Below are 16,912 nucleotides of genomic sequence, written 5' to 3' on the forward strand. Positions count from 1 at the left end.
GCATTAAAGTGCGCGAGACGTGAATTTATATTGTATTTCTTTACAGAGGTATATTATGTCACACTTCACACTTCTCTAGTAAGTTTCGTCTGTGTGTGAAGACAGTAGCGCAAATCCGTGAATGAATGTTTCGAAGTGAAATAAACTTCAACGGAATAAAGTTGAATGGATTTGAATTGAATTAAAGTTGAATAAACTTCAACTTTACTGTTCAGTGCACTGATGTCAAACTCATTTTGGATAATAAAGTTTATTGTTAAATTGTTAAATGCCCTGCCTCCATTAAGTATCTCTGTCACATCATTAAAAGTGTTTGATCACCACATTTGTGTGATCATTGCAAAAAATGTGTTTATGTATTTATATTCTGTTTATGTATATACTGTATTCTATATATAGTACCAGCCAAAAGTTTGGACACACAAATGGGAAAGTGTCCAAACTTTTGACTGGTACTGTACTATAATATAAACAAAGAATATCAGCCGATATATCGATATCAGCCTTTTTTTTACTCCCTAAAATCGGTATCGGCCCCCAAAAAACCCATATCGGTCGGGTTCTACAAAAAGCTATCCATTTTGCCACTGCCTAAAGAAACCCAAATTGAAATGCCTGTTTAGACTGAAATGCATTTCCAAAGCTCATTTTAATATGATATCAATATATAATCAGGTTGGATCAATGTGTTTTTTTAATATAAATATTATTATTATTATCCAACTCTTTCTAAAAAGAGTGTACTTGGTTCTCATAAAGTACATAACATTTTGCTTTACTTAATCAAAAAAGAAGAATTATTTTATTCTACAAAAAAATTAAGAACAACATTGGATGGGTTTTTTTACTTTATTATTTTAATTTTATTTTATTTTATTTTATTTTAACTGATATGACCAAACAAGCATCTCTTTTGTATCTTAGGAGTCCAATATTTCAGGAAATTAAAAAGCTTTTGTGTGTGTGTGTCAGTCTCAACTGGAAAATCTGGAAATATGATGTGGCCCAACACTGCATGATTTACAAAGTTCAAATTAAAATGTAATTTATTCAGTTTTATTAAAATTTTATTAAAATTGCTCGGTTATGCTCCAATTTATGCCCAAATGCTCAAACTCACAAAAAAAAGGGGCCATATATCTGGATATATCTCATGATTTGGTTTCATGGAGCTGGGGAAAATAAAACTAAAATAAGAAATAATATAGTAAATCATTTACATTTTGCATCATTTTGTTAAATGGCTTGTTGACTGCACAGTCAAGAGACAATTGGAAATAAAATGGCTTCCTTATTCGTCCTGACTCCTGTGCCATGTTAATAATTTAGCATTTTGTTGGTAATATTAATAAATAGTAATAAATTTTCTTTGTACACCAAGCAGTGTTGGTACTAGATGTTGAATGTAAAACCTCAGAGTCCTGAAGCAAAACCAACAGAGTTCTACAGCTCTAATTATAGCTCAATCTCATTGAAATAAGGTATAATTGGAAGAAACTGGAAAGGAGCATAATGAGGGAGCGCTGACAGGAAATTGCAGATGGAGGAACGAGTGTCACTTCCATTTCCACCTGTGACGTTTATGCTTTAGGGAGAGTTGGAGATGAATGATTTTTAATTCAGCTCCAAACAGCAGATCATCTCCCTGGAATAGTCCTGTTTTTCATTCCCTATGTCTCTCTCTTTCTCTTGTTCTCCTCTCAGCATCCCTGCGTTCAGAGCTGAACCATCTTCACGCATCAGCCATTGAACATATGCGTCAAATCCATCAACAGGAAACAGCGGCTGCCAAACAGGAACTGGAGAACGCTCTGGAGCAGAGCAGAGTAAAGGTAAACTCTATCCACAGCAGGGTTGTTATATTTCACAAGAAGTGTATTATTGTGGTGTCATCGATTTTAGATTTGCTCATACATGTCACATACAAAAAGCAGTAATTGGTTGTTTTGCATTTCAATCAAAAGCCGTCCTCCTCTCTAATTTGGCGGTTTTTTTTTGTTTTTTGTTTAGTTTTTTTACAGAATACACACTACCATTCAAAAATTTGGGGTTTGGTAATATTTCTTAAAATATATTTTAAAGAAATCTCTTATGTTCGCAAAGGCTGCATTTATACAGTAAAAATACTGTAATATTGTGAATTTTTATTACAATTTAAAATTGCTATTTTCTATTTTAATATATTTTAAAATGTAATTTATTTCTGTGATGTAAAGCTGAATTTTCAGCATCTTTACTTCAGTCTTCAGTGTCACATGATCCTTCAGAAATCATTCAAATGTGCTGATTTGCTACTCAAGGGTCATTTAAAAAAAAATTATTATCAATGTTGAAAAACGTTGTGCTGCTTAATACTTTTGTGGAAACTGTGAAACATTTTAGTTTCAGGATTCTTTAATGAACAGAAAGTTCAAAAGAACAGCATTTATTTGAATTATGAATGTTTTGTAATATTATAAATGCCTTTGCTATCACTTTTTAATCAGCTTTTTTAAATCAAATTTAATGCATTCTTTTTTAATAAAAGTATTATTATATATATTTTTTTTACTTTTGAATGGTAGTGTACATGCATTCAGTACACAGATTAAAAATGTGTATTCATGTGTATTCAGTCTTTAGTAATCATTCACATTATAGTACACATTATATTTGATGTCTTTTTAAATTATTATTTAAAGAAATTATCTGCGAGTCAGTATTTTTGCTGTAGCTTCAGTGTATTCCCATCATTCCCCCACTGTCTCCTATACAGTCCCATTGTCTCTTAATGGAGACAGAGACTAACAATAAGTTTAGTTAGTGAATGCTTTTCCAAGAAAGGACAAATCAATAACGTTCTGCCAAGAGTTGGCTGCTATGAAAGAAAAGGACCTTAATAAATCCTCTTGTCATCTGGCTCATGTATAAGACAACAGTTAAACAAAAGAAACGCTGACAGGATTGTTGGTCAAGCAACTGAAAGGTTGTACAATTTGAGTCTTAACCGCAGACCTCAGGGGAAAATATGTCTGTGTAACACACATACACGCAGAATCAAACTGCAAAGTACTTTTGCATCTCAGTAAGGGCCTGTGATTGAAGTAAAATTGCACTTTCTGTGTAATTGCACAATTCATTAGGTTAGCATGTGTCTTATGTAATACTATATTTTATGGACTTTTTGTGGCTTTTAATAAATAGGATACAGGAATACAGGGTTTATATTAATATTGGAAAACTTGGATTTTTAAAAAGTAGTTTTTGGCAAACCGGCACCCCCAGGTGACAATGATCTTCTTTACTTTAGTAGCGCCATATCAATACTAATTAATTCTTAAGCTCATGGGGCTCAAATCTGTCTTGTGAGAACTTGCCTAATGTCCCACAGGTCAAAGGGCAAATTCAGTGTGATCTTTGCTAAAGAGAGGCTGCGAACTCAGAGAAAACAGCATCAGTGTTGTTCAGCTCTCTCAGGAGTTGAAGATTTCTTCCTCTCAGGAGGAAGAAATCTATTTTTGCTAAGCATTTACTAAGCGTTTCCGGCCTCGGTGCGTCATACATCACCCAGGAATAACAAATGAGCATACTCGGGAAAGCTCAGATGCATGGTTTTTGGGTCAAACTGTGAATATTTGTGTCGTGTTTCACAATCAAGCTGCGCGTCTGTCTCGAGGACACGGTTGCCTTTGTTGTGTTCAGTTTTCTGTAATGCCCTCACGTACTCTCAGTAACATCCCTTACATCATAAGGCTGGAAAAAAAGTGTTTAACCTTCCCCCAAGACTCCTGCCGATCCCACTGGTTATGACAGCACAGGCAGATGTGTCATGAAAGAGCCGTGAGAAACATGGCTTTGTGTTTTCTAGTTTAAGTCACAGTAGCAAAAGGTGTAAAAATTGCTTTGTCAGTTAATTTAATGAAAAAAATTGTTTTAATTGTGTAGAATTTAGTTAAATTATTTTATTTTATATTTTTTATTATATTTTATTTTATTATTTTATTTTATTGTTTTATATTATATTTTATTTTATTTATGCACCCTATTTATGCACCAATTAATTTAAGGCTGCAGTGAGATAGATAGATAGATAGATAGATAGATAGATTTTTTAATATTTTAATTTACCTTTTTATTTCACTTTCAGTTTTAGTAATTTTAGTGCATTAAATTTAATTTTTTTAAATGTAGTACTTTTTGTTAAATGATTTAACTGGACTATTTAATTTAATTTTATTTAATTTTATTTAATTTTATTTAATTTTATTTAATTTTATTTAATTTTATTTAATTTTATTTAATTTTATTTAATTTTATTTAATTTTATTTAATTTTATTTAATTTTATTTAATTTTATTTAATTTTATTTAATTTTATTTAATTTTATTTAATTTTATTTAATTTTATTTAATTTTATTTAATTTTATTTAATTTTATTTAATTTAATTTTATTTTATTTTTGCACCAGTGAATTTAAGGCTGCAGTGAAATACCTACTTAAGGTATGGATGGATGGATAGATATGTCATTTTTATTGTTTTTTTTATATATATTTCTATTTAGCTTGTAATTTTTCACTTTTAGTTTTAGTAATTTTAGTACAAAAAACTTATTTGTATCAGTTAGATGCCAAGGCAACATAATTGTCATTTAGATATTATCTAACTTTTTATTTAGAGTTTTCATCTAATATTTATATTTTATTTAAATTACTGAAAATAATTTTTAATAGTTAAATACAACAATAGTCACACTGCCCTAAACCCTTTACCCTCTACTTTACAGATGCGTATTTCTATATTTAATTTAGGTTTGGGGTTTTTCTTTTTTTTCATTTCTTCAATAAGAAATAGCGATTCCATTCCGCATACTGACAGGTGTTAAAGCATGTTTGAAGTCAGGAACAGAGACTCGCTGGTATTCTGTGAGGGTTTCCAAGAATCACTTTCCTCATACCGCATAACAGAAATCTCTCTTTCTCTTCTCCCACACTCTCTCTCCATATTTGTCTTATTGTTAATTTTTTCTCAGTGAGAGTACCGTTTCTATTCCTGGTTTAATGAGCTATGTAAGATTTGCTGGCCAAAGCCGCAATGCAAAGAATTGAGTTTGACTTCTATAGTGATCGGCACGGCTACTTGCACCACAGCGTCTCCTGGTAGACTCTCATATGAATCATAAATGGCTTGAAATCAGCTTTGTCCCCTGGCTGTTAATATTTGAATGTAATAAATTGAGTCTTGCAGGCACATTCCCTTCTTTATTTTAGCAGGTTAGCACCAAGGTCATATTGTCTTTATGACAGCTTTATGAATTGTTTTTTTCATATGCGTTAAAGGTAGAAAACCCGATCATTTCATCCACGTGCTCAATAAGTGATCCAACGGCTCCCAGGGGTCTGGTTCCTCAAACGAGTGCCTGCTTTCACAATACGCACAGTATTTATTAAAGCCTGTGCTGCTGTGCTGTGCTTCTACACCATGAATCTCTCAGCCGATGGATAACCATTAGCACTATCTTACACGGGTCGCCACTTTTTCTGACACCGCTGATTTGCTGTCAGTAATAAACGTGCTTCACCCCGGCTGCTGAGATGACTGTATGAAGACTGAGAGAAAGAGGAACAGAGAAATCAAACACTCCCCAGAAAGGCTCCTGGGTACATAACTCTAACTATTCAGTGCTTTTCTCTGCCACAATAATGGAATGTGATTTGAATTTTCTCACTTTGTGGATGTTTTCAACAAATGTTAATGTATTTGATTCTTTGTAGTTCGTGTAATTAATCAGAATTCCATGTAATTCATTTGATTACAACTTTAAAACTTTTAAAAGTGCTCTTGAGCAAGGCAATTAACAGCTTTTGCTCTGCGAGAACTGACTAAAAAAGCACTAAAAAATATTTGGGTAAAAGCCTGTATCCATTTAAGAGTAATAAATAAATAAAGTAAAAACAAAACGTGTAAATTTGAATTTATATGGCATGTTTTAATATCTCACAGTTTGACTGTATATCTCCAAATATGACTTGTTTCACAACATTTTTTAAGTCTTTATCGTTAATATCTCTCTATTTTCAGCTTTTTGACATGACCTTTTATCTAGTGATAATATTTTACAATATGACCTCTCACAATGTAACAAAAGATTTCACAGTTATGTTATTTCTCATATTGTGACCTTTTATCTCATTAAGTGATGATAATATTTTACAGTATGGCCTTTTTCTCACACAATGTGACTTAATATTACACAATTTAGAATTTGTATCTCTCCAAGTCACTTTAATATCTCACTGTTTGGTCTCTTCTCTTCATTAAGTGATTTCATATCTCACAACATGACCACATTTCTCACAATATTGCTTATCTCAATTATCAAACGTTACTTCTCATAATTACGTCTTTTTTTTATCTCCCAATGTGGCTTAATATCTCATTATTTTGTGTCTTTTTCTGATAATAGTGACTTTTTATATTGTGAAGTGATAATATTTTACAGCTTGAGCATATTTGTCATAATATGACTTAATGTTTCACATTTATAACTATACTTCTTAAAATTGTATTTTTTCTCCTAAATTGACTTAATATCATATAATATTTTACAATATGACATTATTTATTGAGACTTTGGTAACACTTTATTTTAAGGACCAATTCTCAATATTAAGTAGCTTGCATAATATTGCATGTTGGCTGTTTATTAGTACTTATAAAGCACATATTAATGCCCCTGCATATTTTAGATCTCTTAATTGTACCCCGTACCTAAACTTAACAACTACCTTGCTATTCATAAGCAGCAAACTAGGAGTTTATTGGGGGAAAAGTCGTAGTTAATAGTTAGTTAGTAGTGAGTAATTATTGGATCCTAAAATAAAATGTGACCGCGACTTTTTATCGCTCCAAGTGATTTAATATTTCACAGTGTGATTTAAAATCTCCCATTGTGACTTTATTTCTCATAATTGTGATTATTATTTTATAATTGCATTATATATCTCATAATGCGACTTCATTTCTTATGCTAATCTTATGTTTTATTTTAGTTTAAGGTGGAAACAGGTTTCTACAGTATATAAAAATGTGTGTCGGAAAACCTAAATAACTTTAATCATGTATGTGGTTGAATAACTCTTATCTCGCTAGTGCCACCATGAGCTCTCATTCCTGTGCGGCTCTCCCTCGATCGACAAGCTTTTGATCAGCAGCACACTGAAATTCAGCCTCTCTCAGGGCTTTCTGGGTACAATGCCCAGGAGACCTGCTAATCAGCCTCCTCTCATCTGTCTGCATGCCTCCTGGCCTGGGCCAACATTAATGATGCTTATATTATCCTACGCATTGAAGTACTCCTCCAGGGAAACATTTATAGGTGTCTCGGTCTTTGATGGAAAAGGTCAGAGATGTTAACTTCAGCCCTCGCAAATTATACCCTTTCTGCTTCAGGCATAAGAGCTGAAAGATTTCAGCATGCTAGAACGAGGACTTTTAAAGCCGTGTCTCTTCAGGAAAGGGCCACCTGCTGATGTCAGATGACAGTTCCTGTAGGTTTAGCTCTGTCGTGACAGGTGGACGGCTGATGTGACATTCGCTGAAGGTCTATCTGTGGTGAGCTGAGTTTCGATGACCAGGGCTTCAAGAGTTATTTTGACCTGATGCTCGGGCTGCTGTTGAACACGCAAACATTGTGTGAGTGTGTGTGCGTTCTAAGTCTTCAATCAATTATTCAGCTGAAGTTGGTTTCATATGCAGTCAGATTATGAAACGATACCCTGCCATTATCCAGGTGTTTCGACCTCACTGCAGGCAAAAGTAGCCGTTCATGAATAAAAGATACAAATCTAAATTTGAGCATTACAGAAGAAGCTGGTTGTTCCCATAGTGAAAATTTGGGATTGAAAATTTAAATTTTCTGTAATCATATGAAAGCTGAATAAATAAGCTTTCCATTGATGTATGGTTTGTTAGGATAGGACAATATTTGGTCGAGATACAACTATTTGAAAATCTGGAATCTGAGGATGCAAAAAAATCTAAATATTGAGAAAATCGCCTTTAAAGTTGTCCAAATGAAGTTCTTAGCAATGTATATTACTAAACAAAACTGAAGTTTTGCTATATTTACGCTTGGAATTTTACAAAATATCTACTTGGAACATGATCTTTACTTAATATCCTAATGATTTTTTGCATAAAAGAAAAATGTATAATTTTGACCCATACAATGTATTTTTGGCTATTGCTACAAATATACCTGTGCGACTTAAGATTGGTTTTGTGGTCCAGGGTCACATATTGCAGTTGCAGTTTGGTTTTGTTGCTTATGTTAAAGCAGAAACACATTTTGGTAGCCGCCTGTGAAAAACATGTTTTTAACATGTTGCTATGCAGTTGCTAGAATGTTCTGTGGCCGACTGCTTAGACTAGTCTTAAAAGTTAGTCATCGTTCAAGACTGGCCATAACTTTTTTAATTCAGTTACATAAAAAAATATATTGATCAAATTTGAAATTGAAAAGACTGATTCCCACTTGGTTAACTGCTAGGTAATCAAACTAGTAATCAAACTGAAGATACAATCTTACCATAGTGACTATATTTACCCCTTGATGGTTGCTAGTTAGTTACTTACTTATCCAATTGAAAAGAGTCCACCCTCAAGTCTAGATATTGTTTGGATCCCATGAAGTCTGTATTTATTTGATTCGTTCTTATGTTTTATCGTCGAACACACAACCGGCAGTTGTGGTTGCCAGGTCTTCACTGCAAAAATGTGGTTGCAACATTTTAGGGTTCACAGAATCAACTTAAATTTACAGTAAAAACCTGTATTCCATTAACTGATGTTAATGTGAATATACCATCTGTTTTTATAATGCACTGACAACAACCACTTCAGAAACACAGGTGGTGATGAGAAAGCCACAAAATGAATCCACGTTCATCAAAAGTGAGCTGAGGTGCACTGTAAAAATGATTGTGATTTTAACAGTAAAAGACTGTAAAAATGCTACAGTAAAAACCTGTTAATTGGTTATCAGTAACTTTCCATACTATATACGGTGAATAACTGTAATTACATTTAATGTAATTTTACAGTAAAATACTGTTAAAATTACGGTTTTTGGAAGTGAAAAAGAAAAAGTCATTGTATAATTTACATTGAAAAAACATAAATTGACACTCCCAGAATTCCCTGCATGACACTTCATATTTTATGTTTTTTCATTGAAATAACTATGTTTCTTCTTAGTTTTTTCTTATCAGTTGTGTACATTAGGGTTTTATCTTACATCTAATGTTGTTAAATTAATGTTTATTGCATTATTTCAGTTTCATGTGTGTTACCATGATGGTGTTTAGTGTTTGTGTGAATGACACTGTACACCTTTTGTATATAAACAAGTACTTCCCTCTTCAGCTTGTGGAGGAGCTGTTTGTGATGAGCTTTGATTCATCATGTGACTTTCTCATCACTACCTGTTTTTGGTGGTTACCAGTATTACAATGGTTCAAAACAGATATTAGTACTTCAATATGCTGGTTTATTAACATTACATCAGTTAATGAAATTCGTTTTTTTATTGTGAATTTAAGCCTGTAAATACTAATAGATAGAAGGTACAAAAGTACGAAACACTATCATGGTAACATACGAGACATGAAAATAATGCAATAAACATTAAAAAATAAAAAACTTGTGCATAACTGATAAAAAAAAAAACTAAGAAACATAGTTATTTGAATTTGAAAAATTTAAAATGTCTTGCAAGAAATTATGAGAATGTCAATTTGCAGTTTTTCGATGTAAATTATAAGATGACGTTCTTTTTCACTTTCAAAATTGATTTTACTATAAAATTACATGAAATGTCTTGTTAGGTCTATTAAAGATTTTCACTGTATATAAGGGAGTTATGTAATACTATGTTAGTATGTAAGGGACTTTACTGTTAACCATTTAACCAAAGCATTGTTACAGTCTTTTACCAATAAAATGACAATAAAATTACAGTGCAGCTTAAAAAAAAATCCAAGTCTGACTACAAATATATAGTCAGTGTGGAAGTGAGAAGCAGGCCGCTGTGTGCTCCGGTGGTCTGCTGGAGGCACAGTCTTGAGTTGTGTAAATGAAAATGTCACAGGCAGACCCCTGACAGCTCTGCTCCAGCACATTAACATCACACATACATCCAGTGAACGGTCAGGGAATAAAGACCATTTTGTTTTGCCTCAACACACACCTGAGTCCGAGCACATGAGTGTTACAGACTCGTCATTCATGAGCTTACTGAGATAATGCAACAGCAGGAAGAGCAGATGTTTTCTTGACATACTGTTGATATACAGAAGGCTCAGCTACTTTCTTTTAGGGGCCAGATTGTCCATATCTTAGCACACATAACATGTTCAAACGTATTTTTAAAATATACCAAAAAAAAGCCAGTTCAGCCAGTCTTTCAGCCCATACAGAAATGATAATTACCTTGATAATTATATATGGAAAGGTATGGCTACTTTATTGCATTTGATTCTATAACTATGCTGTTTTAACCCTCAAAGACTGAGACAGCCACCCGCGGCTAAAAATAACCATTGTTCTTAAATGTTTAATAACTTTTGAACCGCTAATCCTATCTGAATGCTTTAAAAAAGTGTCGTAAAGCAGAGATTCTCTCTTTTCATTTGTCCTATTTGGATATTCGGAGACTCCGTAGCGTATGTGATTACGTCATCACATTTTGACAACATTGATTCGTCAGAAGAAACCAATGCATTTCGTCCTCTGAGCCAAACAGGTACGATTGTTGATACTTAGTCCCACCCCCGTGCCCAGATTGGTTCAAACTGTCACATATTCAACCAATAAACATAGGTTTTGGTCTTTTAAACCATTGTTTAGCAAGTTTCTTTGGAAATCTGAGCAAACGCAAAGTGAAAGTAAAGTGTGTCGTGCGTGCACGAAAACAAACACACAATAACACATTTGCATGAGAGCACTCTCTGAAAAAGCCCAGAAAAACACAGGACAGAGAACTTTGGCATAAAACAAACCAAAAACAAGGATGAAAAAACGGTACATATCGGATAAAGCACTGGAATTTAGGTATTCGCGCCGCTAGGAGATGTCCCGGTAAAATCAATTCTGACGCAGAGTGCAGCCAGCGAATCGAATCATTTGGCTGTTATATTATGTAAATAATACTTATATAGTTCATAAAGATCATTTGCACTATTTTTTCCTGTTGCACTCTGTATATATTGTTATTATATAACACGGTTTCCATTTTCTTTACTCCCTAAATGTTTTTGGACACATATATATTGTTAGTAAAGTAAATAGACCTGTTTTTCACTGAAAAGCGCCTATAACAATATTGTAATAAATAGCTATAACTTGCTTGGGGAATGTTATTTGTAGAAAAAAAAAATATTTGGAAGTGTAAAACACCCAGATACAACTTTCTAAAGAAAAAAAATCCAAACTTCAGGAGTTTTTGTTTGAGTACACAGTAAAAAAAAACACCCTATTATTGCTTGCGTTTTTCTTAAAATTCTGGAAATTCATTAATTCTTAGAGAAACCAAAGGAAAAATTGGGACTTTAAATTAGCTAGACTGAAACTTCAAGTGCTCCTGTTTATAATGATATATGGCACTTGATGCTCACTGCTAGAATAGGTCTGAAAAAACAAAGAAAAGTACAGGCGTGTCAGGTGCCCCAAAAATGTTCTAGGTCTTTAAGGGTTAATACTGTAATATGGATTATTAAACTAATGGACTGCTCTAAAGAATGACATCATGCAGAGTAGGAGACATGGGCAAAGTAGGAGAAACAGACTGGCATTGATTCAATTCAAAGTTTTACTATTTGTACAGATTTTCTTAGAAATGAGTGTGCTGTTTTTGTGCTTCGTTCTCAAGATGAAACATCTGTTGTGATTTGGAGTTATTAACAAATGCTCTTTCAGGGTAATTCACAGTCTACAATGGCTGTGATATTTTTGTAATTATGTGAGCGCGTATACATTAGAAATCATTTTCACACCGGGGGTACTCACAAATTTGTTTTTAATACAAATGTTTGCTATTTATTACTTTTTCTGCTGACATTGGCGTCCTTTATCACGTAATTCGTCCCGGAGGAAGCCCCTCTGGGCCACAGGTTTTCTTTGCCACACACACTGAAACCGTTATTGAGCTAATTGTTGTGTGAAATGATATTTACAGACATTCAGAGTTGGATGAGCAGATTGTAATTTGATTAAGCAAAAGCCATTAACTGCATTAAAACTGGAAATGGGCTCAGCTGTATTTTCCAGGAGGATTTCTACTTCTTCCCGTGCATGAGGCATTTAAAAGTCAAAGTGTCAGTGGAGTGGAAAATTGCCCATGAGACAAGCGTCGTCTAATTAATCTAACCCAAGCTGTACTGGAGTCTGACGTATACAGTTGTGTACATAATCGTTACAGTAGAGAACAGCCTATGTGGCAATTTCTATGAATACTGTATACTTTGGTGTCCCATTAGAACTATTAGATATGTTTGATAAACTGTTATCTAACAGAATCTTAACATATCCTGAGATCTTTAATGCATCAGATGTGGTGATGCATTAAAGATTTTCTAATGCATCAGATAAAAATGGATTTTTAAACCATTAAAATGGATTTTAGCTTGTCCAACAACTAAAATAATTGTATTTTTTTATTTTATTTTATCATCTGTGTTCTAAATTATACATTTTAAAGATTCAGGCTCTAATTTGTACCCTATTTGGGTATTGTGTGTTGTATATTAAAAGTTAGAAAAGTTAGATGCCATATCATGGAAAACATATTCAGATTTCAGTAACATCAGGGTTATTGTTAGTCATTTTGCATGCAGAAAGGTTAGCCAATGATAACAGATGTCATTTGCATTATAAAATCCTTAACACTCTGGGGTCCAAGGGTGTTTTGGGGCCTTGGAGAAGTTTTGACATGCCTTGAAATGTGTGCTTTTTTCAGTTGCTTATAAACATTTTAATGGCTACAGTTTAATAGCACTATAATCAGCACAAACTTGGCTACAATAATATGTTTCACAGCCTGTTTAATTCTAAAGGTCAGAGAGAGGGCGGAAAATGTGGAAGTAAACTATGAACACGAACTCTTTCTTAAAAAAAAAATTGCATTTATGTAATACTGGTGGTATTTTTTTGTTATTCATTGTTTTATTCAATGGCATACATTTCCTCAGTGTTCTGAGATGTATTTCTGCAAGAGATGTTTCCTCGCCTCATTTCAAAACCAATTTATTTCTAGTACATCGCCAGAAACATTGTACTTTCTTGCCATTTTTAAAAAATCAGTAACTGAACATTTAAGAAAGTTGCTGAAAGTTGTTCCCCAGTAACTTCAGACATGGACACAAGGCCCATTAGCTCCTGACGTCCCTCAAGAGATGAAACTGTAGTGCTAAAACCTCCATGCCAAAAATAATGCTGTAGATCTGCTGGCTGCTCCCGACCGTTATTTATTCATAACTAAACTATTCATATATTTGACGATGTAGTGTATAAGCAAGGCAAACCAGATGGATGTGCCCATCAGTATTAGATCCCAACATAGTCTCAAAGTGCAATGTGAGAAGAGCATCTGTGGGAACTCCATGTGTCTGAATTCAGATGTTTCAGGAAGAGCCTTCGCATCACACAATCCACGCTCTTACGTAACACACGGCATTCTCAAGTAAGGTCAGTCTGGCATTTATTGTGACCGCGGTTTACCTGCGTTCTCGTGTGTTGCAGGAACGTGAGCTTCTGAGTCGCATCTCAGATCTGCAGGAGGAGGTCAGTCGCAGGAAGAAGCACATTGCCAATCTGGACCACGAGATTCACACCCTGAACGAGAACATCAGCACTTTGACCAAGGAGCTGGAACTCAAGGGCAAAGAGGTTTTGAAGATCCGTAGCGAGGCCAATCAGCAGATCAGGTGAGTCTTGGATTGGAGATTGTGCAGTTTTCTTGCATTTAGGCAGTGTAACAAACACTGCTTATTTGCAGATCAATACATTAATTGTCTGCACTAATCTTTCTTATTAGTGCTGATTAATGACTAGTCTGACTAGTGCTGGCTAGAATAAATAATAAACATGATCGATAAAATACGTTTACTTTATACAAAATCAAGTACTTTTGTACTTGAACTCAAGTGAAATAAAATTTGGGTACTTACACTTTTACTGGAGTAATATTTTATTTTGTACTCGATTTGTGTATGTCATCCACCACTGCATTTAGGAAACAGTGAGTAAACATTGCAAAATGAGAAAATTTCACCTCACGTCTGCATGCATGGGGTTGCATGAGGTCATCCCTGTTCAGTAGAGAACATCTGCAATCTTTAAACAACCTCTAATGTGACATTCTCCTCTGGTTTTATGTGACAGGAGTCATTGGTGAGGATGAAAGAGATGGAAATTCAATTATTTTCAACCAGAATGGGGTTTCAAGTGGAAAACAAATTAAGAATAAAAGCAAAAAGGGCACCATGTTCTTGCCTAGAAAGTCCTATCAGGATTTGTCTGTCAGTTTGCCCACAGTCGTCTTGGTGCTGTCTGGCTCTTTTGGACGGTGTTGTGTGTCTTTTGTAGTAGTTTAAAGAAAAGAAAACAGACTTTTAAAAGGGGAAATCAATCGGATTAGAAAACCCGAACTCATTATATTTTTTATTCAGGGGGTGATATTAATATTTCACCCTTGTATTAATAAGTAAAAAAGCCATTTCATTATACAGTACATAGTGGCTGTTTTGAGATAATGTGATTGTTTAGCAACACACATCATAATGCAAGACGGGTGCTGATCTCATTTCACTTTCAATTATGTAACAATGACATATCCAGGTCCTGAGATAAAAGCGGCAAATAAATTGCATCGCCGTTCCCCAGAGGTGTATCATTTACCGAGAGGAGATCCTGCTTTATTGCTCTTTATGTGAAGCCATCACAGCATGTGGCTGAATTGTGTTTCAGATAAAAGCCATATAGCATAGATATTGCAGTATGGAAAATGAGCGTGTCCTAACTAAAAATCTATAGTATGTTGCAGGAAGCGTGTTGTCTTTTGAAAACGGCACAACTCTTGTAACGCAATGCTTTGTGAATGTTATTTACTCAGACAGAACATTTGTATCAGAGCAAAGAAACAAACACTGTGCTGGATGAAAGTTTCATGTAACAGAGGAATCAAAGGAAGTGCTCACTGCACTAATAGATCACAAGTGACCGCACACTTTTGTATAGCGGCCCTGCTTACATTTTTCTTATTCATTTTCTTTATAGAGACTTCAAAACATTCTTTAATAAAGAGCTCTAAGCCATGAATCAAACTAACCAGCTCTGAGCTGAATGACAACATTACAAGTTTTGGAAAAAATAAAATGTTTGAAAAAACGAAAAAAGACAGTGTAGTTTATTTTCTGAGGGAATGGGTTATACTGCAAAATATATTTTCTCAAACTAGTCCTCCAAACAGTTGTAAACACTGTTTAAAAATACATTTGTCTAAGCTTTGTTTTCATAGAACATATCTTAAGTATATTTTCTTACCCCAGTGGCAAATAGTTTTTTTGTTTGTTTTGTTTTAAGCGTAAATGTAACACAGTTGAGTGAGATTTTTTTTTCATAAAACAAGAAGAAAGAATATGTGTATATGTATAGGTTAAGAAAAATAATTTAAGATTTTTAAATTTTACAATACTTTTATTTAGCAATGACATATTAAATTGATCAAAAGTGAAAAGTGAAAAGTTGTTTGGAACTTTCTGTTCATCAAAGCATCCTGAAAAAATGCATCATGCTTTCCACAAAAATGTTTTTTAACATTTATACTGTAATATTGGCAATAAGAAATGTTTGAGCATCAGCATATTAGAATGATTTCTGAAGGATCATGTGACACTGAAGACTGAAAATTCAGCTGTGCATCACAGGAATAAATTACATTTTATATTATATTGAAATTGGAAACAGTAATTTTAAATTGTATTATTTCAAAATATTACTGTTTTTACTGTATTTTCAATCTAATAAATGCAGCCTTGGTGAGCAAGCAAGACTTCTTTCAAAAACAATAATATGAAATCTTTTGAATGGTGGTGCAGATAAATAATAATATATATTTATTTATGCATGCATGCATGCATGTATATTCATCCAGTGAACCAGTATGAATCTCAGTCTAAACTATTTAATGAATCAAAACTATTGATTACATTTCCCGGTTTAGAAGTATAACATACAATATATTTAATATACAACATAATATATGCAAATATAATTTTGTATCACGTATGTTTCATTTATTTCCATCTCAAAATCTATTTATCTGTTTATGAAATGTCCTTCAAGCCTACAGCTGTAGTGCTGTGGGGTTACAGAGAGCTTTGTAGAGTCATTGAGAGTGACGTGTGTGTGTGTTTGTGTTCACAGAGCTCATGAGCAGGACCTGTTTAAGAAACACGAACGTGAGATGGCCGAGCTGAATGCTCTCCACCACAGAGAAGCACAAAACATGCTGTCAGACTTCAACAAGGCCCAGGAACTGCTGAAGGACAAGATCTCCGCCCTGCAGATCCTGTGAGTCCGTATGCAATATACAGTAGGGCTGGGTAAAAAATATCGATATCTCGATATTAATCCATTATCATTTTTGCGGAACGATATCGATTATTAAATCCCAAGAATCGATTAGTCTAGCCTGTTTTCAGTTATTGGACGGAACATTGAAGGGCACTTCCCATCTAATAAATCGCAATAAGCATTGTGCTTTGGTACTTTTAATATGAAACAAAGTCTCAGATTTCACATTCTGTCCATTGTATTGCAGTATTCAAACAATAAATGCTGTTTTGGCGCTGTTTAATGTGGAGTGACAAATCGCT

General features: G+C 33.8%; 1 protein-coding gene across 1 annotated transcript in view; it reads left to right on the plus strand.

Moving 5' to 3' along the window:
- The window catches only part of LOC107727572 (protein FAM184A-like), a 159,382-nt gene that overhangs the window by 116,894 nt on the left and 25,576 nt on the right, over positions 1-16,912 (plus strand). Inside the window, exons 12-14 of the mRNA XM_016537471.1 lie at positions 1,705-1,832; positions 13,776-13,960; positions 16,461-16,607. Coding sequence (XP_016392957.1) covers positions 1,705-1,832; positions 13,776-13,960; positions 16,461-16,607 — 460 coding nt within the window. The remainder of the gene's footprint in view (positions 1-1,704; positions 1,833-13,775; positions 13,961-16,460; positions 16,608-16,912) is intronic.

Source organism: Sinocyclocheilus rhinocerous, unplaced genomic scaffold (assembly GCF_001515625.1).
Source record: "Sinocyclocheilus rhinocerous isolate Xijiao unplaced genomic scaffold, SAMN03320098_v1.1 scaffold185, whole genome shotgun sequence".
NCBI lineage: Eukaryota > Metazoa > Chordata > Actinopteri > Cypriniformes > Cyprinidae > Sinocyclocheilus > Sinocyclocheilus rhinocerous.